This window comes from Nesoenas mayeri, assembly GCF_963082525.1.
Source record: "Nesoenas mayeri genome assembly, chromosome: 2".
NCBI classification, from domain to species: domain Eukaryota; kingdom Metazoa; phylum Chordata; class Aves; order Columbiformes; family Columbidae; genus Nesoenas; species Nesoenas mayeri.
Window position 1 is genome coordinate 91,971,392 of NC_137543.1, and position 25,445 is coordinate 91,996,836.

Below are 25,445 nucleotides of genomic sequence, written 5' to 3' on the forward strand. Positions count from 1 at the left end.
CTCAAAGGAAACCATTTACACTTCATTGTGGGGACACAGAAATGCAGTAATAGTACCATGCTGAAAATATTCTCAATTTGCACAGTAACTACTTGTTAGTTTTCCTTCACACACAAGGTAGCATGTCTTTAACACACACAGAGAGGGAAGATACCAATGTATAGTACATTCAGTTTCCTAAAAAAGAAATTAAAAAAAAGCCCAAATCCCCACCCCCCCAACCCCAAATACACTATTTGAAAATTAGCAATGATTGAAATCCCTCAGATACTGTACAAAGACAGCCAGGGACGGAGCATCCAGACTTTTATTACAATTCATCCCTTGCTTGACGCAAGACAAAGCTGTGCAGTGATTCAAGGTCTCTCGTTCCATTGTGTTCACTGACTTTCTTTCCACCTCGGAAAAGCAGAAGTGTAGGATAACCACGAACCTTCAAAAGACACACACACACAAAAAAATAAACTCGTTACTAATGTTTGAACTCACTGGTATCCTTCACTTGTATTCACCTGACTGAAAAACCTGACCAAGCCACTCTAAAACAATAAGCCATTTTAATTTCAAAGAACCACATTCAAACACCATGCCAGAACTTCCAGTGCCAACGTGCAATTTCTAAACATTTGTAATTGAAACGGATAATGCATGTTCCTCTGGGCTCCTGGAACAGCAGCTCCAGCTCTTGGTCTTGGTGTCTGCCTACCAGCACCAAAATACTTTTTTTCTAGGAACAGAACTTTACATTGGCTACCACAAGACTGCTTTGGTGCTTTCACAGAGGGAGGCTTCTTAAATTAGGAACTTATTCAGCTTTATCGAATAATGAGAATGACCAAGTCTGCACAAACAGTCCAGGAAAGAAACTGTGTCACCAGGTGCCATTCTGAACTACCCCATTTTTGGCTTACGGAGAACACAGCTGCGCTGTCACCAGGCACTCACAACACAGCAGCCGGCTCGGCTGCACCCTGGAGTCTCACATCTGCTACACAATACGAGCCCGGTCATTTCAGATCTTTCACACTTACAGAAAATCTGTTGCAGACATTACGTTCCACAGTGCAGTCTACTTCTGCTATTTTGACATCAGTCAAACCTGGAAATTGCTCTTTGGCAAGGTTTTCCCAAGTTGGAGCCAAGTTCTTACAGTGACCACACCTAGAAACAAAAGAAGAGAGAGATTTGTTTCGCAGATGCACCTTCCAGTTTATCTCTACTGTCCTGCTGCAATAGCTCTAAGTTTAACTAGCTGCCTTTCCTATCCCCTAATGATTTGGCCCTCAAATTCCCTTGCACTATTATGTCAGTAAATGAGCTAAGAAAATGAGTGATTTTATGTAAGCTGAGCACTGAAGTAGTCTCTGGCCTTCATTAGTCTCATCTGGAATGGTATTCTGGATGTCGGTGCATTAACATTTTTGCCCTGCAGAGGAATATAAAGCCAAGTGAAGATGAGCACAGAGAATATTTAAATGAAAAGAAAAAAAGATTGCTAAGAAACAAATGTTAAAAGCATGGTATAGAAGATCTGTAGTACAAATTAAGTTTTCAGGTAGCATGTGCCAGTTATGCTAAAGCTATGTAGACATTATTTAAATGATATTTTAATTTCCCTATTAAATTTCTCCCAGTTCCTAATGGCCTCCTTGACCAACGTAGCATCTCCCAACACTGGAAACTCACTAGAGACATTTGTCAACACAGATTCTGTTTTTGTGAAACATTGCAGCAGTTTAATGTGCTTTTTCACTGAAGGTACTTTCAAGTTTAAGCACTACCACTGTACTTTCAGGTAGATCCACAATGGAATTGTTTGATAGTCGATAAGTTTAACTTAGCAGATGGCAAAAAAAGAACAGATCAGGCCTTATTCCGATTTGCATCAAATAGAGAATTATTCCAGTTTTACCATCAATAACACAAAAAAGCCTGTTTCTATTTTATTCCCTTATGTCTCTACAGTAATGTGAGAATGTGGTCCACAGAGTACACACAATGAAACACTAGTGTCAAGAGAGAAAATGATACCGTAAAATGGCAGGAACTATAGTAAGGTATTAATTTTGTTTATATTTTGAACTTGGCTTAGACAAGCTCATAACTTGAACTTCTCACTGCTTTCAAGAATTCCCAAAGCAGTTTAGACTTTAAAGCTGCATTGCTCATTCTGTTCTAACCCAGCTGCACCTTAATTGGGTTATTAAAACAGCCCCGCAAGTGCCTCGAGGCTGGATCAGGGCATTCACAAAAGTAATGAAAGATGTCTCAGCAAAAGTTTTCTTAATGCAAGCCAGTGTATCTTTAAATACACAGTGACAGTATAAAAGCATTTCTGACCATGCATAAAAACTACTAGAACAGGATGATTTTATGCTTACTGTGCAAGTTAACATCAATATTTATCCAAAACTAACTGAAAGACACAACTAGCAAGCAGCATAATAGTGTTTGCTGAGCCCTACATACATTAATCCACTTGGAAGAGAAAAGGGTCATTTATATGCAGAGCACTGCAACTGTATACACAAGCCTGACTTTCAGAGCTAAAACTAGGATACCAGCTACATAAATATAGGAAGTATTTTCCTAAACGGTGGCTTTCTGAACATTGCAGCCAGAGAGCACACACTGGTTTAAGAACTTGACTCTGCATCCTGAACCACCATTTCTCAGCTTGTCATGCAACACTGATCATATCTCCGAGATCCAGCAGCACCCCACAAGATGAGGAGATGGTTAACGTGCAGTATTATTAAGAAAAGACAATTAAAAAGGGAGCATTTCTTTACCTCAAAATTTTCCGGAAAAAGTTTCTCAGATAATGAATGTCTACGTGTGCCAACAAGCCCTGGGTTCAGAAATCAGACTAGAAGCTGCTGTGTGCACAGCTGTAAATTGAATTTACCAGCTGGTTCTGCTGGTGGCACAGTAGCAGCACAGGCACAGATTGAGTCCCTCACAGTGCACAGAGAGGATAAAGAGAGTGAAGAAAGAGCAGTAAACATGAAGGAGGATGTGTGCGTGGGCAGGGTATTTCTTAAGACACTGGTGGCAGATACTTGCCCACATCCAAAAGCAGATCTTTCAGACATAAGAGATCACAGAAGTGTCTCTCAAGTAGCAAACCAGACCGCGTTAAGAAGGGTGACAACACTGGAAAAGACTGCATCATTGAGATTAAGTAAAATGAAACTTTCCCTGGTACTTCTTGCCTACAATAAGAAACATAGTCATGCCTACTGTCAAAGTTAAGCTGTAATATTTTGATACTCCTGAGCACATTTAAATATTGGTTGCATTATCTTGTGTTGCTTTGTATTGATGACTTTTTATCACCACAAACAAAAGATCTTTTTATATTTTATATACTGCATTAGTGGGGTGACCAGTGATGAAATCAGAGATGTGTTATCTTTCACACAGTGAAATACAGTTTAATTTTAATCTCCCCTGTGCTAGACTTCCTTCTATTGAGTAAGAGACTGGGCAATGGATGAGAAAGATGGCATGCAAGCTCCATCAAATTCAATCCAGGCACAAATAAGATGAAGTCTATAAACCAGAAAGAGAAAGGTAAAACTTTCTTTTGGTCTCAGAAAGGAAACAGTAAGAAAAGGGGGAAAATATTTGTTGTATGAGTTTGTGATGCTGAGGTGTTATACCACATCAGGTCCCAGGCTCTGCAGCATATGCCAGTGATGGCAGGTTGAAGACAGGACATTACGTTTTCTTAACCAGTGCTTTCACAGAATCACAGAATGTTAAGGAATGGAAGGGACCTTGAAAGATCATCTAGTCCAATCCCCCTGCCGGAGCAGGTCTCTACACCTACAGCATCTGCATTGGACATCTCTACCTTGGGTCACTATTGGAACATATTACATGGAATATACTATTTTAAGAACATTTCAAAATTGCCACTTGGACAAATTAGCTTTCTGTCAGCTATTTGAAGAGAAGCGGCCAGTTATTCATAGCTCTACAGCCTGTACCCATTCTCAAATACTCCAGTGAGACTTCCAAGAGCGGCTGGTTGTGGTAGGAGAGGACACAAAGGCCAGCACACTCTCCTTTCCCAACACTGGTGATACACTCCCCTCACCTGACCCTAATCAAGGGATAGGAGCATGCTGAGCCGGCAAAGACAACTTCACTCTCCTTGTTCCCCAGCATTGCCTGGGGCTGACATAGTAAAGTTTCTCTGTCAGCCTTTCTAGAGAGAGGGATCCCAAAAAAGCTTAAAAACAGACTGAGCTTTTTTTGCTCTAACTCTTGCCCATACACACATTCCTCAGTTAATTCACATTGTAGATCCAGACAACAAATACCATACTACATACAACTCAAAGACCTACAGCAACTAATGCACTGATAGCTCAGACCAACAGTAATCCTGAACAAGAATAGGTGCAGACTTCTTACCATGGAGCAAAGAATTTAATAAACGTAATCCCCCTAGCAATGGTTGCATCGAAGTCTTTTTCAGAGAGAGAGAGCACTGCAGCCTGTTCATAAAGAAAAAAAAGTAAGAGAGTCAAAACTTTTTGTATAGATAACATCAGCCAAACAAGCTTTTAGCTACCAGAAAGGGAAATTCAAACTGGAAAAGATAATATTATTGATAATATAAACAAGAGTAGCAGCAGCACACCTTGTTCCACCCTTGCGGCTGCTTTCCTCCCCTAGAGAGGCTCCAAGCCTGACAGTATTTAAGAAGAGACTGGACAACGCCCTCAGACACATGGTGTGACCTGTGGGGTTGTCCTGTGCAGGGACAGGAGTTGGACTCCATGATCCTTGTGGGTCCCTTCCAACTCAGGACATTCTATATAAAGATGCAGCAGAGAAATGTGTATTTCATGCTGTATCTCATCCACGATCAGAGAAACAAAACATTTTCAGGGGATTTGCCTGTATCCAAATTTTTAGTTGTTGGAAAAAATTGCCTTAATTTTAATACACTGTCATACAAAAGTTTCAAGGGACAACCCCGAGAGGAGCTGTCTTAAAGCACAGAGTGGCCACCTGAGAGTTTAATGAGATACTTAACACACACTAGTGATGTCTTGACAGCTCTTCTCCCTCTGCTGTACCCCAGCGTTTCATGCATAGAAAAAGCTGTTACCAGAAACACGTTATTTGCCTCTCAAGAGGACATGGGAGCAGTGGCACAGGAGGGAAGGGATGACAGCACATTGCTTGCACAGGGTCTCACGTGAGAACGCAAAACCGTAACAAACTCCATTTTTTGTGTGAAACCCGTAAGGGTGGGAGGGACTAAAAGTAAATAAATAAATCACACACCTGTAAAAGCTTCAAATTCAAATGGAAGCAAAAGGAAAAGAGTGCAACTGACAGTATTACCCATTATACTTTAAACCCAGAAAGAGATTTATGAAAAGAAGCCAAAAATAAACTTGAAATGACAATTTATCTTGTACCTTTAAACATAATGTTAATAACTGCTAGTTCATGAAATGAAGTTGTTTCATTAGGTTGAAGTGTTATTACCTCTCAAGAATAATTTAGAAATTATACTTTCTAATTATTAATTACAAATAATTAGATGAAGAAAAAAGGAGCACTAAATACATGTTCTTCTATTCTGAATTTCCTAAATGGATATCCAAACCAGATGTTCCAAACATCATTTACAATCTAAGATACCAAATCTGAAAATGCCATAAACAATATCCTCCCCACAATCCACATAGTAAAACACATTTTAAATATCTGTAGATTACTATTGGAGTAGCAATGTGAAGTATATAGGCACAAAAATAAGTTTAATATCAGTCAGCTCAATTTTAGGCTTGGTTTCTTAAGAAAAGACAATCACATAATCTTAGCATCTGCTGGTCACTCTACCTTAACCCATCTGGATAATTTTTGAATTCATTTTAGCCATGTCTGCCAGGAAAGAAGCCTCACAGACATAAAAATACAGTGTCTGTGAAAGGGTTGGCAACTACCTGGCCCATTTAAGACCTGGGAGAATCTAGGCAGGGACACAAATTTGAAGCTGGAACTCATTGCTTTTGCTGCCTGTGGAACTGGTCGTGAGCAAATGCAGTCGATGTTTGCTGGCTGTGTGGGCCAGCCCCTTGTTTCAAAACTCACGAAAACAAAACCAGAACCAAGGTGTCTGAAGATGAGCAACCAAGAAATGGTGGCATCCAAAGCTGTGATGTAAAGTTGCAAAAACAAGCTGAGTCCTACATTGTGTCTATTATTTGGCAAAATATCCCCGCACAATCCTTTCTTGTTTGTACTTGTGCTGGTGCATGCAAGGCCTAAGTGGGAATTTGCATCACATGTGTTTTGTGTTACTTCTATAAAAATAGACAATTAATTGCTTTCTTCATTGTGCTAACATCAGCTTGTTAGGATCTTCCAAATATGAGGTCAATTAAAAAAAATATCAGGGGTATGAAAATTGCAAATCTGTGTTGTCTATAATGTTTGGTAAGCCACTTTATGCTAGATGAGTAATGTTGCTGGAAAAGTCAACTGGGAAAGGCAATATGCTCCTGTGACAAGCTGCACATAAGCTGTATGTATATTAATAATATTGATGCTTTTTAATTACGTAAGTTCATTCAACATCACAAGGGAGTGTAAATCACCATCCCTTTTCTTCTAGGCAGAAGTATGTTTTCCACATTTCATGAAAAACTATGCTCAAAAACTATCCCTAATTTCTCAACCTCACCAATTTTATAGTCAGCTACAAGAAAAATAGCAGATGAAATGCCAAAGTGATTAAAAAAACACAGAAAACTAAATGACATGAAGTACAACTATGCAAAGGTGATAATGTTACTCCTGTCAATTCCTTGGCAACATTCATAAACCCTGTAGCTCCTACAACCAGGATTAGAATCAGCCTTCAAACCTAAGGAGTTTCCTTGTTACAGGACATGTTACCATGCCACATTTAGGTCAGTCTTCATAACCTTTGCTTGTTTGTTGTATCTGCAGACAGTCCATAAGTATAGGACACTGGCTTTTTTAAGGGGCTAAGCAGTGTGCACCATGCTCCTGGGTTCAAATGAGAATCTTGCAAGAAATGTTCATCTCCATAGCAATGAAATATGCCGTCACAGAGACTGAGGTGCCAGGAGTTCCGCAGACAAAAAAAGACTGTCATTAGTGCTGCTCTATCTAAACAACTTATTGCAACCACAAAAAAAAAGCCAGATTCTTTTTCGTTCTCCAATTCCTCAGGTTAGTAAAAGTATCACTAGGATTTATGGTCTGATTCCACTCATTAATTACTAAAAAAAAATAACCAGAGAAGTGGTTGGTTCGGTTTACATTCTCAAGCTATCAAAGAGAGAAACACATGGAAGACTCAGGCTGCTGAAATAGTTTGACCACTTTTAACTCCACTAGGGAGTCCAGGAGCACTTACCTCAACAGGGGTGGGTTCTGCAGGTGGCTGCGGGACTTCGGCAGGTTTGTCTGCTGGGGGCTCTTTCCCTGAGCTCTGCAGTTGGGAATCCACATATTCCTTTAAGGAATCGAAGTCCCTCTTCCCTTTGTACTGGTCACCCTGCAATTATCAAATAGTTTACAGAAGTGTATATATGTAGTTAATCTGGCAAATAGATAATTACCAGAAAAACATAAGTGTAAGCTTATTTATAATAAATATGATTATATAGTTAATAAACTTCTCCATGGCATTCCATTCACTCCATATCTCCAGGATTTGCCATAGATTCTTCTGTATCAAAAGTGAAAAATCTAAAATTTCCTTGAAATGAAAGGTACTTTAGAAATGTAGAAGCAAACTTCAGAAGCTTTTCCGCTTTGACCTTCATTTTCAAAGTTTTCTTTTTCCGAACCTAAAGCTACAGCAAGGAGCTCTAAAATACCCATCCCTGTTTGGCGATGGTCTCTGTTACCATGAGAGCTCTGTCCAGTGTTTTGACAGGACTGAAAGATGGACTTGCATGTCACCTACATCACTTGAACTACACCGTCGCTCCTCTGGCCCACACACTTGTCACACACCCTCAGAAAACCCAAAGAATGAGGCAACGCTCTCTGGGCGCATCAGTTCATGTGGGAGCAAGAGACAACCGCTGTTTGCTGCGGGCCAGGCAACTCCAACAGCACCACTCTGACCAAAGTTAAGTCACATTTTTGAACCTGCATGTACAGCTCTTGACTAGCCAGATCTTCAAGAAGGCACAGTTTGTCTTAGATGCTTCCCTGTATCTCAGGTACTTTCACAACTCTAGAGAACAAGAAATGAGAACATCTCTGAGCAGTTTCTAGTCTCAAATCCCTGTCAGTCATCTCCAAACTGGCTCTTGCATGATTGCCCTCAGCACTCTCTGCAAAGATCAGTACTAATTTCTCTGTTCAAAAGAGACATAATCTCTTTGAGACACTACACATCCATTTCGAATGAAACTCTCAAGTTTCAGTCCCATGATGTGTGGGCTACAAAATGTATCTCCTCTCTCAGCTGAAGAGTGACTCTTCAAGAAACAGCACACAATCTTCCATATGCTGGAAGGAAGAACAGACACCTCTGCAACTATTTCCTACATCTTTGGAACTCTTTTTACACATTTACCTTCTTTTATCATGGATAACATTACTTGGAACTAGCCACCTTCCCTGCACTGGATCTAAATCACAGAGGAATTAACCTAAGATGATGCAAGAAGCCTGTACCTGCTTTTTTGTCTCCATTTCGGCAGGGCTAGGCCAGTGCCCGTTCATTCCTCCCAGGGTTTCTGCTGCATCTAACCAAGAGGGATTCTGTGATGCCAGACTTCAGTTATGACAAAGGGGATGATGGCATGGCAGACAACAATGCTGGACAGCTGAAGCCGTTCTCCTCCTCCCCTTCTTGCTAAACAGTACAATAACAGCCAGAGAGACTTCCAGGAATTTCTGCGTCAGATTATTGGAAAGTTGCTGGGGTTGGTTTGTGTTTTGTTTAAATATATTGTATTAGCCCACAAAGAAAGATGTGATTCTGGTGGCAGTACGCCACCAGGGAATACCACACTGCCAATGAAGAAAAGCCAGTTTGATGTCAACAGAAATATACTGTTCAGATTAATGGCTGAGTTTCAGCTTTACCAAATACAACCACAGTGATCCGCTTTTTCTTTCACTGCACTCAATTCAAATAAATCCAAGCAACTCAAACTTTGATAATTATAAAGGGTCAAAAAAAAAAGTGATCTAGCTTGTCAAGAAAAACCACAACTAACTTTTCTAGATCAAGACAGTACAGTTCTGGCAAGGTATCTTGCCATCTGTGGCTATCTGAAAAATAAAGCAGCTGGAAAACCATTCTGGAGAAACAGCAGAACACTTCCCATTCTTCAAACTCACGCCCCATACAGGCCAAAGTTTAACTAACTGAAAACACCTCTACCCTTGGATGTGGCGCTTTGTCTGTCTTGCTCCCTCAGCTTCCAGTTCTGCTTCCGACGTGTGCCAGGCACAGCTATAACAAGACCACGTATTTCCCGTATCAACCAGGTTGGGATTCAGAAATTCAGGTGCTACTTCATTTAAATTCCCTGGAGTGTCTGATCTTATAGGGGTGCTTATACCAAACCTCACGTGCACTGGTAGGTACTTAGGGCCACTTTCTCTTTAGAGGGCCAGAAAACTGCCACAAACAACAGCCACAAAACTGTAGTGAGTAGCAAAACTTCCGTCTCTGCTACTCTAGATGTTCAAAAAGGAATGCAAGAGGAGTGGGGAAAAAAAAACACCACTACCCCAAAACTTATTAGGTAAGAGCTGAAAGAGAAGTCCTGGGTTCTCTGCTGGCAGACCTATTTTTAATATCCATTTCATACATTTAATTTATTTTGAAAGCGTGAACAATATGACAAGTAACACTACTATTTATACTATGTTTATTTGCTGCTGTTAAGGTATATGGTATTTATAAATATTTTACTTTCCTGTAACTTCAGAATATTGAAATTCCTTGACTTGCCACAAGGAAAAAAGTCAACTGGGCCCATAGGACTCTCACTCACAGTATCATAAGAAGTGTTCAGATTTATAAGAAGGAAAATCTGCATCACTCAGCCCTCACTCAGCAGATAGGCACAACTTACGGATGAGAACATTCTGATATACATTGTGAAACACAAATTTAATTATTTCTATTTCATCTATGTTTTTGTATTCCATAGGAGGTAAGGTATTAAGATAAAGTACACCCAAAATTCCCCTACACAGTAGCGTAACTGGAAATACTATTTACAGACTTTTGAACATCATACTGGTTATTTGCAAAGCACAAAGAGCAAAAAGCTCTAACTTTCATCTGTGGATGAAGGATAGCTCTTCCAGTACCAGACTGAACCTCCAACATCCTTTTGTCTCACAAGGAGACTTTCCTGTACGCCCACTTGATCTTTTTTTCCCAAAGAATGCAAACATAGTCCAAATATTGTTTAGAAAAAAAATGGTCTAATCTTTTGTTGAGCTTGCAGACTCACCTTTTCACCATTCCTAAACCAGAGGAGTGTGGGGTAGCCACGAACTTGGGCTTCAGAGCAGACTTCATAATGCTGGGTGCAGTCAACCTGCATTTTGGAAAAAATACAACCCATTCAGTGCATAAAATAAATATGCATCAGGCATCATAGCCTCCCTTATGTTTAAAATCTCAGAAAAATACAGGAACTAGCAATGCATGGCTTGGCAAAACTCAGTATCAAGTACTGTCTCGAGAACAATTATGTCTGCTTTCCAAATAGTGGTTTGGTTGTATAATTGGGATTGGGGAGGGAGGTATGGATAGAAGGATGTAGTAACAGTTACAAAGAACAATGAGGACATAATTAAATATCCCAATTAAAACAAGTACTTGGTATTCTCAATTAATAAAAAGACCACATGGACAGTAAGACCCAAAACGCTAATGTGAGACAGCTCTAAAATGAAGATATATTGCCTCATCCATTTTTCAGAAGGCTACTCTTCAAAGACTTCAGGAGACACATCAACACTTAGCAAGTTAACTTTGCTTCAAGGGAAGTTCAAGTGTATAGAAACACTCAATTCTAATATGTCATAACTAATCTGTAGATGAAAAAGAGGGGGGAAAAAAAAAGATAACAAGCATTGAAGACTTCGCTCCACACAGCACTTGGATTTAGAATTTTGCATTAGAAACACTTTGCCCCAGATCACTGAAGATCAATTCTAGCAACTAAAAAGAATCCTGCCAGTAGATGTTATTGCTAAGATGCTATTCCTCCAGTTTACATGAAAGTTGTGGTTCAACCTTCTTAGAAACCGTTGTGTTTCCTGTTTACTTACAGACTCACAATTTTAGCCAAGACCTATTTCAAATAGTTTCATAAGGTATACAGTTACACAAAATTGACTAGCATGGAGACAATTCTTAGTGGCTTTATTAAATAGCAACTATCAGTAACAGTGAAAACATGACAGACAACTGAATAAACAGAAATTTTGGAAATTTTTTGTTTATTTTTCTCTGGGTAACCCAGAATGGTAACTTCCCAAGATACTTACGCTAAGCAATGATTTTATCAGACAGCAAGCATTCCAGGTTCTCAAAAAATAAATCAGCAGATGCAACATTTGGTAAAGACACCATCAAAGGAGTAACAACCTCTGCTATCTTATTCTCAGATGGAATCTAATTTTCTATCCACCGGGTGTCAAAATTATATGTCTTCTCTAAAGTTCAACTATGCTGACCTGCTCTGCACATCTACAGCGTATCTGAATTAGCAGATTTTCAAAGCATTAAAAATAAAAAGAATAATAATAAAAAAAAGAAGTCAAGCTCATCACCCCTAGTCACAGCTGAAAGCACCATGGGGGCAGAGGCAGAGAAGATGGCTGGGATTTTGCCCCTCTGTGGGACTGACACCACCACAAATGGTCAACGCAGCCTTTCAGATCAGTGGATCCACTCTGAAAGCTTAAGGATATGGAAGTCGAGCCCAGTCAGTTTTCCACCGCTAGCAAATAGAGAGGGATTCACATCTTGAGCCACCTGGACTTAGGTATGGGTCAGCAAATAAAGCCAGTAACTGCAACTGCCAGACCACCTCCATACCTTTGCAAAGAAATCACTCCATGTACAAGTAACAAGTTCTCATGGTAAATACACCACAAAATCTGGTTATCAACCCTAAGGGAAATAGCAAAGCCGGACAACATCTCAGTTTTTAAAGCGGAAGGCCCCCTGAAACCTTTAGAAAGTTTTGTGGGGGAGAAGAGAGAGGAGAGAGGAGAAATAATTCATCATAAAGAGCTCTGTAGTTCTGAAATTTGCTAAATAGAATCCAATGCTGTAAATAGCAAATTAGAATTCACTGTCCCACTCAAAATAAACACTGAACTCTATAAAGTTCTGACAGAAGGGAAGCATAATAAAAAACAAATCTCAAAATATTATTCCCTGCATTTTAACTATTAGACTTATTCCCAGCTCTCTCTGAAACACAGAGCGCTAGCTGTGTTTCTAACAAGTCCTTGCTTAAAATGAGGGAGTTCTGTCAACTATGTATGTGTGAGAAAATAACCATCTCAAAATTAAAATAGAAACTATGACTATAAAAGGATTTAAGAAGTGACAAACAAAACAATTGTTATTTGCAAATCACAGCACGAAAGCATGATATTTGGCTGAAACATCCATTCATACAAAACACATTTTCAGACTAAGAACACTTCACCTACCTTGCCAATCTTGACAGTTTCCGAATGCTCAAAAGCTTGAGCCAGCTGTTCCCAGGTTGGGGCCAAAGCCTTGCAATGACCACACCAAGGGGCAAAGAATTTGATAAAGTGATTACCTTTTAAGTCAAAGAAAAAAAAAAAATAAAAGAAAAAATATTTAACTCGTTTGGAATGAATTTGGCTGCAATTAAAGACTAGGTACTAATCTCAGACTGCAAATTTATCGTGGTATTTCCTGAGTTAAAGATAGGAAACACAGTGAATCAAAGGCCAGGACAGAATACTTCAGCAATTAGGTTTTCAGTGCTGTATGCAGTCCCACAGTGTTGCCAATTTCCCTGAAAATCCAAACAGCTTCACAACCTCAAGCCAAAAAATGAGATATTAAATTGACATTTTCAACCTAATATTTGCTACTATGTCTAATTCTACCATGTCAATCACTTGCCTTATTACAGAGCAGAAAGAACCATCAAGAAACAGGGATTTGTAACAGCATAAATGAAAGAAAGTTTTAGATTTCAACTCAAACATTTCTTAGGAAACATGACTGCATGAAATACCTGAACTACCTAAATAATTTTGTCAGCTTCCCTGCTCCTTTTTCTGCCCTGGACTTCGTATTTTCAAGTCAACTATTCAGAAACTGCTGCCTTTAGTAGATTTTTGTGGTGTTTTATAGAGAGGTGCATCTCTGTACTATCTCCTACTAATGTTTAAAATATATGTTAGTTGCAGAGTACCAGAATATGTAATTTCCTTCAATTAAGGTGACTGTTAACTCAAGATGCTGCATGCTTTTGCACACAAGGCAAAGCTCTGTTAATAAAAAAAATAAAATAAACTTAATTAAAACAAGGAAAAAAATCAAGTTAATGTAAAGGAAAACACCAGCAACTGGAGAAAATCTCTTTTTAACAGAATTATTCATAATCCTTTGAAGACTGCTTTGGGGCAGATATTACTAGAATTAATTTCTAGTTTGAGGGCTTGTTCACAAAAAGAGGCCAGAGGAAAGACATCACAAAATAAGCAGGAAATGTTAAATGCAATAGTAGTGTACTCTAACTTGCCTGTTCTGCACAAGGAATACTTCCAAGCGAATTGATGTGCTTTGCTTTGGTCAAGTAAACTACAAACTGAAATTTCTCGTGAATAAATAAGAACATCTAGTCGAAATCAGCTGTTCTGTACCACACACTCTGTGATATGCTCTCCTCCCCAGCAGAAAAAAACCAAAATTATTTTTGCCCTAGTGCACTCAAAAGGTAGACTTTTTAAGAACAAAAATCAATCTTCTAGCTGAAACTGCTAAATCTCCTGCTAAATTTAAACACTGAACTTCTTGTAACTGAAGTCAGAGAGAACAGCTTTACTATTGCATACAGCCATGAGAATGTCTCCTCTATGAATGCCAACAGATATATAATAAAAATATTACAATAAAAATATTAAAATATTTAAACATACACTAAACTTAACTATCTTCTCAGACTGTAAAGTTATTTAATGCTTAGCATCCCCCTTATGGCTTAGAGAGGAATCCATGAAGATTTTGAATGTAATTCTGTGTTATGCCATACAGGCTGGGTAGTTTTAAGTGAGCTGCACAAAACGCTCTTTTACACTTGAAAATATTTCTCATCAGTTAATAGTTACTTTATGAAGATCTTGGATCTAACTCGCTGGTGGCATTATAATACATGGGCACAGATAAGTTAATTTAATCTGGCATTTGATTTTAGGAAAACAGATTGAGGTGGTACTGTCATCTGTTGTTATGGCAGCCCAAAGTTTGTATTGTAAGCTCTTGCTCATTCTTCAAAAAGCCCACCATGTGGGGGGAGAAATTTCCCATGTTAGGTATCACCTGTGGTATTAATTTTAAAGCTTCCAGAGAAAATACTTTTTAAAACGGTCAAACTGAGGCAAAGTGTTTTGCCCACATGAAATTCTGAGGGAAGGAAGCTAAACAATATCAAATAAGGGACAAGACTGGAGTGGGATCAGGGCAGTAAGGAGGAAACAGGTGGATTATATTTATCCAGAAGAGCAGCCTGGGAGTAAGAACAAGCCAGTCTGGAGGGAAAGAGGAAATAGGAAATGGGGCTTGCAAAAAAAGAGAGCGAGTGGGGCGAGACTCTGCCAGTTTGGTTGAGCAAGCCCTGCTAGCTTCTTCTATGGGATCAGGGGCCTCAACTTGGCTGCCTTCTGAGTGGAGAGCAATTCTTAAAACTTTCTCATGGTGTGCAATATGTAATTAAACTACTGCACTTTTAGACAGTCTGTAGTTTCATCCTCTTTCACTAGCTATTACTGCAAAATAAAAGTGGGAAAGGGGTACCTTGAAAACTAACATTCTGTTGCCGTCTTCCCACTACTGATGTCTCTGTAAGCAAGTACCTCTTGCTTATGAACAAAAGTTACCTTCTGCTATGTGCATCTTGAAGTTGTCTGCTGAGAGTTCATACATTCCCTGCTTAGGTTCAGGGGCTTTTGGTGGTTCCACATCAGATTCTGGATGCTGTTCATGAGAAAAACGAATTTTTATTTGTCTTGTACAGTAAATACACAATATTTGATTCCTGTATCACACCATTCCGCAGTAGTGCTGTAAACCCTGCACTCTGAAATTTTAAATTCCCAAAGCAATGTCCTTATTTAGTTCAATTTAGGTATCTAATGTTTCCTAAGAAACAACTACTTGAAAGCAAAATGTGGAAAAGACTACCACACTGAAAAGCGCTCTCTCAGTCACTGGAATGACAGTGTCTTTCATTGTGCTGTAGTACAGTCATAGAGCACAGTAACTGCTACGGCGTTCATCACATCACCATATATTAACACACTTAGATTACATAATCATTTCTCCACAGCATCACACATCAGCCATCGCACCAGTTCAGTGGTCTTTGGACTTTTTAAAAATAGCTAGTGAAAAAGCTATTTTCTGCTCCTCTAATGCCAGAAGGAGGGACCTAATAGCTCCATGAAGGCAGCAACAATGGGAAAAGGGCAAACACTTTATAGATATAACTTGCAGCAAACCCACTGGCACTTCAGCAAAAGCAAGTGACCACTTACTAGGGTCAGAGCTAGAAAGAATTTTTTAAGAACCTGAAAGTACATTTCTTAAAATAGTTTAGCGTTTAATTATTAAAAATACTGTGTTTGTTTAAAAATAACCACATTCTAATTGTGGTTCAGCAAACATTAAGGCTTTACCTTGATTAGAAACAGCAACCACAAATTTCATTTCAGGCAAGGCTTGGCTACTATATGAAAGTGCTACCCCTAAACTCAAGGGTTTTCCTAGTGATGGTATTAGCTTAACTTAACCTAACCAATTATTTTAAATCCTTTCTTTAGGCTACAACATTATCAGATAATAACTGAGCTAAAGATGGCATCCTTGTTTTAAGAGGTAATTAAGCCCAACATAAATGCAATTTATAACATATTATAGCTAAATCGCTTTTCATATTCTAGAAACGTTACAACCTACAGGTGTCAACTGAATTGACACTAAGAATTGTATCTTAAAATGTCAAAATGCTAAACATTAAAAACTGCATTATGTACTGTAGTTTTAAACACAGGAAACAAAGGGCAGGTCACAGGATGAGTTTTAATTACTGTTCTGACTTATGTGGAAGCTGTTCCATACTGTTATTGCCACCTGAATTTTATTCTCAGGAGTAGACTTCCTCCTGGAAAATGAAACCTAAACTACAAAAATTACATATAAGCAAGTCTGCAGAAAGGAATATTTCCTTTTCTTATATCCTTTTCACTTACAGATGGTTCCTCATTTAGTTTCTCCAACATCCAGTTTTCCAGTGTCTGGAAGTCCCTGGGGCCTTGGTATTTCAGAGGTTCTTGTCCTGGTTTAAGCAGCTTTAGGCTGAAGAATCAAAATGTAGAAAAGAGTGAGGCATGGAAACATTCTCGGAAAGCTGACACGCTTTGCTAATCCACAGCAATGTGGCTCAGGCTGCAGCAGCAGCTCTCTTGACTATTAATATCAGCATCACGCCTATCCGTCTCAACTTAAAGGGTTATGGCTAGAATTTAGGACACTTTTCCATTCCCATGTAAGCTTTTAAAGGAGATTTTAAAACCAGGGAAAAGAAATACGATTTTAAAAAACAGCATAGCTTAATGTTACTTTGATCAACAAGCAAGAGCAAATAAAACATTGCAGCATTCAGTTCTAAAGTTAATAATTCATTATGCCTACTAATCCTATTTCAGTGTGTAAAAAAACATCAATTCTGTTTGTTCACTCCTCTCCATCATCAAAGGAAAAATATCCAATGCTTATTTTCCCAGGAATTTCTTTCTCACATTTCCTTCCCTGACTGCTCTTGGAATGTAGGATGTTCATGTGGTATTAAACTGATTAAAAACATCCTGAAACAAGTCAAGAGGACAAAGAGATAAGTGACTGCTTGTAGGGATTAAAGACTTTCATGATTATAACACTTAATAATTACTATCAAAACTTTTCCATAAAATACCTAAAGCTTCTACTATTAAATATTTAAGTTAAAACTGAAAGGGGACCATACTGAGTTCTGATCTAGTCTTATTTTTTAAAGCAAATAATAGTTTCAATTACTACTGTCTACTACTGGCTCTCAGTTCCCCTTGCCAAGCTGTCATTTTGTACTGCTTTTTCTTGAAATGTTTTTCTCTTTCTTCTTGTTCCACAGCTGGAAAAAATGAACATATGAAGGTGTTGAAAAAACACATAATACAAATACATTCAAAAGAGATGGGAGCTCACACTGTGTTTTCTGCTTAAGGTGTTCTTGAATGTTCCTTGTGATGATGGCAAGTAAAAAATTCTTGAGGTTAAAAAAAAGCAATTTTGTAATAAGGAGGTAACAAGAAAAATGAAACAGAAGAACATCTAAAGTGCACCTCATGGCAACACTTTTGAAGAGGAATCAGAAAAAAAAATATCAGCTTAAAAAGCCAGCTGCACCTTTATTTTTGTCAAATGAGCGTAAGTTTTCTCTAGTTCAGTTGAGAGAGTATTTTGCAGCACCAAATAATCTTGCGACAACTGTACTAATGAGCGCAGGGATGTGCTCAGCCACTTTTACTCTCAGGGGGATGGAAAGAGGATGCAGCCTTTCCTTTGATGGCTGTTTAGAAAAGCAGAGTAGGGACCAGCACATCCTGGACTTGCAACAATCCCTCTGTTGCCTGAGGAAGCTGTGAAATCTCCCTTGCTGGAAGTTTTTAAAAACAGGCTGGTTAAAAACTGACTCAGACAGGAAGACCAATATCATAAATTCCCCTTCATCTCTATATTTCTATAACTAGCAAATGACTGCCTTATCACTTCTACTTTTCAAGTAGATGAAAGCAAGCAGTAACTATTCCTAGATATTCAATGACCTTAAAGAGGAGGGGGAACAAAAAAGAGCAATTACATGTTCATTCGTTTTTTTTCTTGTTCAAAATCTCTGTCACTCTTTCTATTTTACAAGGAACAGCCCCACAATATAATCTATTCAAATATGCAAAGGTGACAGTTGTTCACTCTTGGCGATACTAAAATAGAGTAGTAATAGTCATTGTTTCTTGGTATTTCTAGTGGAACTAAGTCACAAACTGCACTTAAGGACAATTCCTATTTCAATGAGGACTTTGCTATTTATAACTCTCAACTTCTACTGAGTTGCACTCAGCTGCGTCAAAGCAGGTGCAGCCAGGAGCGTATCTCAAGTTCAGGCTGTTGCTGGGGTCAGAGGTAACGCTGCACAAAGTGAGCAAAGGGAAGGAAACTGAAAAATACAGGCTGTGGAGGGGCTACAGATGATTGCATTCTCCACTTATCCACACTAAGAGGAGTAATTAGTAAAGCAGTTGAAATGATCCCATCTATTTTTGCAAGAAGCTTTAAAGAAGACAGAGGTGAAAAAAAAAAAAAATCCCTTTTTTCCTTTTTGGCAGCTAAAAAGGGAGCATGTGTATCTAACTCAAGAACATTACCCAGGCTGATGTCTCATAGACACTCTAGATCACGTTCTGCCTACCAAAGCTGAGGTTAGTAAGGCATACATCCTTTATACCAGGATAAGTTTACCAACCTTAAACTCCTAATGAATTTCTCCTAGATCAAAACAAGCAAAATTACCTAGAAAAATCTGTACATCACCACTGCTGTACTGATACTATTAATTTATCATTTTATGAGTACTAAGTGCACTCAAAAATTTAAGAGATCACCTACACATTAATTATGAATGGTGCAGTGTACTGATGAACCTGTGACAAGTTATTTTTAAAAGTACTGTTACCAGAGACCAGCTCTGTCATGCATATACACAGCAGCATAATGTACTGTTGCTTGAGAAAGAGGTACTCTCAGAAAAAAAGGACAATTCTGGTCTTCATTTAAACACGGCCATCTTCCAAGACATAAAACAGTTTCTTTAAAAAAAATAAAGACTAAGAGTAGTATGTATCACATGATACTTGGCAACATGGTAAAAAGGCTTAAATGAATATATGAGGTCCAAAGGGCTACAAAGAAACCCATCAAAAAGCATAGCTTAGAAGTTAGCTTCAACAAATTGGCAGAGCATCACGGAAAACTACGGAAAAAAGAAATAGGACCAGACATCCTTTTGTACTTACGTAGGGTATCCTCGGACGCCAAATTCAGAGCACAGTGGAGTATCTGTAGTACAATCCACTTTAACAACGTAGACCTGTGGGTTTTCCATGTTGTTGTATTTATCTCCCAAATCATTCCAAGTTGGCTGGAGACGCTGACAATGTCCACACCTGCGACAGAAGGAACAATATATTTGCTTAAGAGTTGCTCACATTTAGAGGGGAATCTATGGAAAAGTCATACACAGAATCATCAGAGATTCTGATAACTTTAAAAACAGTTAAGTCAGAAATCTTCTATACTCAAGCACTGTTACATTAATCAACAGTGAATACTATTAACTGTAGGATGCTGCAAACACATCTCATGTAAAAATCATCGAGATGAGAACTTCTTGCTACTCTCCTCTTATGTTACAAAGCTTACTGAACACCCCCTGAACTTAATGAGGCTATTAAGAAAAGCACTCTCAGGCTTCCAGCTTTCTAGAAAAATCCTGTCAGGTTGTCTAGCTTTCTTTCTGCTCTAAGATTCCACAATACTGTATATTTTAGCAGCAGGTGAGAAGATAACAGTTTCCTGCCTCTTCATAAAGCCACTTGTACTTGTGTGCATCAAAGGAATTGTAACCACAAGTCATGAAACACACCAGGACTGATTTCTGAACAAGGTTTCTCAAAATCCTCCCATAACATACTTTGCCCAGCAGCACAGCATAAACTACCCTGTTTCCCTGAAAATAAGACTTACCCTGAAAATAAGCCCTAGCATCATTTTTCAGGATTTTTGAGGATGCTCGAAATATAAGCCCTACTTCAAAAATAAGCCCTAGTTACAGTTCATGGAAAAAAAAAAAGTCCATTTAAATAGTGCCCAGGCAGCTATACATGTAAAAAAATAATAAGTTTTGGAGCAAAAATATATAAGACCCTGTCTTATTTTCAGGGAAACAGGGTAATTATATCTGCATATGCACAGAAAACCAGCCTTACCAGCCTTACACAGTTGCTATAACAGCAGCTCCCCGAAAGCAGAAAATGGCTATTATTCTTCTCATTGGTTTCTCAGTCTTATGAGTCATTATAGCAATACCCTAGTCTTGTAACTACAATGAAAAAAGTTAAGGAATGGATTTTCATTTCTCTTTAATGGCTGCTTTTGTCAACCCTCCAAGGCATCTAAAAATACGTAATTGGATTAACATGAAACATTCTCAACCTGACAGCATGAATGCTGTTATTGCCCTTGGCATGACCTAGACAGTCTACTTTGTAAGTAACAATTAGAACATCATTAGGACTTTGGAGAAAGTTGCTCCCATGTAAAACAGTTTCACTTATACAACTGGTTTTGAGTCCACTTGTAGAAAAGCTGCATGGATTCACACCTTTCCGGGTATCCTGCTATAATTAAGACCAAAAAAAATTACCTTGAGATTTACTTTAAGAACGTCTTCTGACCTTAATAAGGTTCTGTTGCAGTCAGGCACAGTGGGTCACACATACTCCCACTATGTGGGGGAACATGACCTCCTGTATGATCTCATGCTGAATTCTCATGGTGAAGGGATGCAATGTGTTATTACTAAAATTAAATATTCCCTAAATATTTAACTTCAGACTGAAGCCCCTCCATAGTCAACTCATTCATGGACCTTGAATTAAGAGGAGGATTCCCTGGTCCCTTCCTGGTTGCAGGGATTTTAAACACTGAATGAATACTGACTGGTGTTAAAGAACAGGGCACAGAAAACTAGGTAAGACAATCTCAAGGAATTAACCTGCTGATTTTTAAGCACAGAACAGAGCTCCCTTGTCTATATTTAACATTGTGATTTCTGCTATACACAAAGTACCCTTTTCCCTTCCTTCTACAGTTTATATGAGCTAAAATTGAAAATAAAGCAAGAAAAATGCTCGTATCTGAACCAGTAATCAACTAGTTAGTCATTTCTGGTTTTCAAAAAAATTCAATATTACACAGAAGGAAATACAAGACGAGACAATCCCTCAAATACTTTTTTTTTTTTTTCTGAAATTCATCAGGTGTAGCTGCAGTATATATAAAACTGGAGAAGTCAAAAAATAAAGAGAGCAAAAACATGCAGAATCACATGTCCCCCTTAGCCCCATGAACCTACATAGTCCTTCATTGCTGCCATTCCACATTACACCAGTGGGGCTAGAGGAGGAGCTGCCACTTCTACCCCTGGAAACAGTGGACACCTCTGTGTCAATGAGAAGTCTTGCTCTTCCTTCCTTATAGGGGATAGGAAGGTGCAAGGATTCATAATCTCTGTTTACAAACATAAACGAAAATCCAAAAGAAACTAACAAGGCTATAGGAAGGATCCAACTTTCAGAAAAGAAAAACAAAACAAAACACCAAATGCTTCTTGTACATCACTAATATCAGGAGGCATGGGGTGAAAGGACTTTATTTGTAAGAGTTTGCAGGCTGGGTGCCTGGAGATTATTTTGCTGTGGTGGCATCTGTAGAGTACCCAGCTGCTGTACCTCCCGCTGACAGGTCAGTACTCCTCACAAAGTACCAGCACCTCTCATCTGCAAAAATGAATGACAGATTTCTTGGGCCATGGCAAGAAGGGATGTAAGTGTACATAAGGACCATGTATGTCAAAAGTACAGTTACTGATAAGCCCCCTACAGTCAGTGAGGAACGCCGACATTTCTGGAGGCCACCAAGAGCTTGAGCTCTGCAACTAGCAAGGGCAGCTCCACAGAAATATATAGCACAAATGATTAACCAATTAAAAGTAGACCCTGGGATAGACAGGTATAACGGTACAAGCAGCACAGGATCAGTCTCGATCCAGACAAAAAGAATCCAGCCACTGGAAAATCCAGTCAACAGCCTTCAATGCAACAGCAAGAAACTCTGGTAATCATGTCTGCTTCAGCTCAGTGGACTTTCAGAGGTTTACTGAGACCACATTTGTTGAAAAGATCTGTAATGGTCAAAATAATACAATGAAACTACTCATTTGAGATTCCTTCCAACTAAGGAACCAGGGGAACCTCATTTCTCTGTAAACACACAACTGGTATGGAGAACATCTCAAGAATATCTAGTGGCATCAAGAGAGTAACCTGCTCATGGTTCTATCCCTTGTCAAGTGTAGCTATGAAGGGGGATAGCCTGATGATTGAAAACTTTAGACATATGAATGCAAATGACTTAGAATGCTCTCTTCTTGGAGTAGCTCGCAATATTTGAAACACATGTAGGACCTGATGTGTACCTCTGCTGTCTGGGAGTGAAGCCCTCAGCAACATTTGTGCTGAGAATCCAAAGACAAGAGTTACATCAGCTCTGTCTCACCCAGCTCTTACTGGTAGCATTGACAATGCAGCATTAGCAGCACCCACAGCAATCTGAAAGACAATTCTAGCTGAACATTGGGTTGCTTCCTGGGCTTCTCTCTCCTTACTGCAGGGAGCAGTGCCAAAACACATGCCTCTGTGAGAAGCATTAGGAGATTAGCACATTAACATCACCTAGGAATAGGTCAAGAGACTCTAATATAGACTCCGGGATGTCAGGTTGCTGCCTGATCCCACTGACGATAAAACCACTGGTATGTTTAAGCACCTCTCTCAAGCACACAGATATTCCCTTTGTCCTTCACTTCCCTTTGGACCCAAAACCTGGCCCTGTTGGTGACTGTCAGGAGCCACGAGTCCAGACCAAGGGTCCTGAAGCCAAGCCTCAAGAGATCTGGAGGGTGTCTGCTAAGGGTGAGAGGAACGTCCAGAGAAGCCACAACAAGGCTGGGAAACGATGCAGCTCCCTCACGTTCAAGTTGGGTGGAGATCCGTAGTCCTCCCAAGGGCACAGCATGGTCCAGGTTCGCAAGGCCAGCACTCTCTTTGATGCATGCTAAGGGTGTCCACCATAGGCTGGACTCTGCAATGGCCCATTTAGCACAAAGTGTCCTAGAAAGACTGCGCCGAGATGAAAGCTCCTCTGGTTTTAGGGATGCCTGTGGAACAGTCAGTCATAGCTTGAGCAGACACAGATATTATCACATGAAAACAGAACAGACTAGAAGCACTCCTGCTCTGTATGGGCATTTCTTAGGCCTTACAGCACTCTCAGGCAATGGTCCTTCATCAGCACGTCAGACGTCCTCCACTTTTGTGGTCTTCAAAGAACAAAGGCACATGTCTGCTCTTTCAAGCTTTTGCTTAGCATTTTCATATAGCATAAACAAGACAATGTTAATTACAAAAAAGGTAGCAGTTCCTCAGTTTTGAAAGGAAATGCTTTTCTGCTGTTGATTTCAAAGAGCATCATGACTCACTTATGCCTCAATGGCACCGTGTGCCAATGGAAAACCCAGGATCAAAACATAACTTTTGCACACTGTTCCCTAAACTTTATTTCATCTAAATCTGAGAAAACAGAACAAAACCAAAACCCAAACAATCAGCTCTAACAAAACTCCCAATAACCTCTACTGGACGTCAGTAAGTCAGATAAAAATGGGTAGGGCAAGAGATGAAGAAAAACGAATATGAACAACCACTAGAAAGGCCCAAAGATGAGAAGCACTGTCCTCTTGACACCTGTAACATCCAGCAAAGCCCTGTTCTCCCATTCTTGTAAACTAGTCTTGTGTCAAACATATCGGTCCAGGACAAATGCCCAGCAGCTCTCTTGAAAATCTAAGAACCCTACAGCTCTGCTACAGCTATGTGTGGCCTTGGGGACACAGAACTACTGTTATACTGCTCCCACTGCAAATTTCTCTTTAAATTTCGTGATTGCAATGAGGACGTAACTTCTGCAATGAGAACAGCTGAGAGACTGAGGGGCACAGGGCAAGCCATGGTCACCAAATTGCAACTGTCGCCATACACAGGGGCTACACACTCTCTTTGAGGAACGACGTGAAAGAGAGTCTGGGGAGGTACAAGCAGAGCTGCCAGGGACCCCTCCAGCCCCGCTCGCCCCCTCACCGCCCGGCGGATCGGATACACCCACAGGCCCCACTTGGGGGGACACCGCCGGGTGCCGATGCACCGCGCTGCCGCGGGCCCACCAGGAAGGGGCGGCCACCGCCGGTCGGGCTGAAACCCCCGACAGGGCCCGCACGGCCGCGGAGGCCCGAGCCGGGCACACGCGAGGCTTCAGCCCTCCCTCCCCGGCCCGGCGCTCCGCAGCCCCCGGATGCCGCTCAACGCGGGTTCCCAGCTGCCGCCCCTGGGGAAGGCGCCCGGGCTGTCGGGACTCAGGGCGGCGCGACCTCGATTTTCCCCCCCGCCGCCGGCCCGGCCTGGCCCGGCCGCCTCCCGCCGCCACGTCAATGGGGGAAGAGGCGGGCGGGAGTGCGCGGCGGGCCGGGCCGTGCCGTGCCGTGCCGGGCTGCGCTCCGCCGCTCCGGATACCCACCACGGGGCGAAGAACATGACGAAGTGGGGGGCGGCGGCGGCGCCGTGCCGCAGCATCTCCGCGCTGTAGAGGTGCCGCCCGTGCGGGTCCGCGTCCGAGCCCGGGCCCGGCTCCGGCTCAGCCCGCCCGGGCCGGCCGCAGAGGACGGGGCCGAACACGGCCAAGGAGAGGAGGCGCCACCAGGCCGGGCCGGAGCGGAGCGAAGCCATCGCGGCGCCGAGAGAGCGAGCGGCCAAAGCGCCGGGCGGCTGCGGCTCCTGCCGCCTCTCTCCCCGCTCCGCCCCGCCCGGGCCGGGCCGGGGCCGGTCCCCGCCTCCGCCCCCCGCTGCCGCCCGGCCCCCTCCCCCGGGCACACACCCGCTCACCCAAACCCTTCCCTTCTGGAAATAAAAAGTTAAAAAAATAAACACATATATCTTTATAATTTATAAATAAGGAATACACAATATTTACTTTTTATTTCTATATTAAATTATATTAATATGTATGTTTATTTACAACATTTAAAATATTAATACCTTTTCTATATTTACACACCCACGTATACAGTGATGAAGCCTTTCTTAAAGCAAATCAACAAAAACAACAGCAACAAAAAAGCGGGCCGAGTGGTACCAGCCAGGTAAATAAGGGTGCTGTGGCTCTGGGAGGCGGCCCCGCCACCCCGGGCCCCCAG

At 40.6% G+C, this 25,445-nt stretch overlaps 1 protein-coding gene across 1 annotated transcript; it reads right to left on the minus strand.

Moving 5' to 3' along the window:
• Nucleotides 1-310: 310 nt before the first annotated feature.
• Nucleotides 311-25,134, minus strand: TXNDC5 (thioredoxin domain containing 5; the record flags this gene model as incomplete). Its single annotated transcript, XM_080339600.1, has 10 exons — nucleotides 24,770-25,134; nucleotides 19,375-19,524; nucleotides 16,519-16,624; nucleotides 15,148-15,244; nucleotides 12,721-12,836; nucleotides 10,497-10,583; nucleotides 7,418-7,558; nucleotides 4,426-4,508; nucleotides 1,032-1,161; nucleotides 311-433 (listed from the first exon to the last, which is right to left on the minus strand). Exons 1-10 carry the CDS (start codon nucleotides 24,976-24,978, stop codon nucleotides 311-313), a joined length of 1,242 nt encoding a protein of 413 aa, XP_080195726.1. The 5' UTR covers nucleotides 24,979-25,134.
• Between the last annotated feature and the right edge of the window lie 311 nt (nucleotides 25,135-25,445).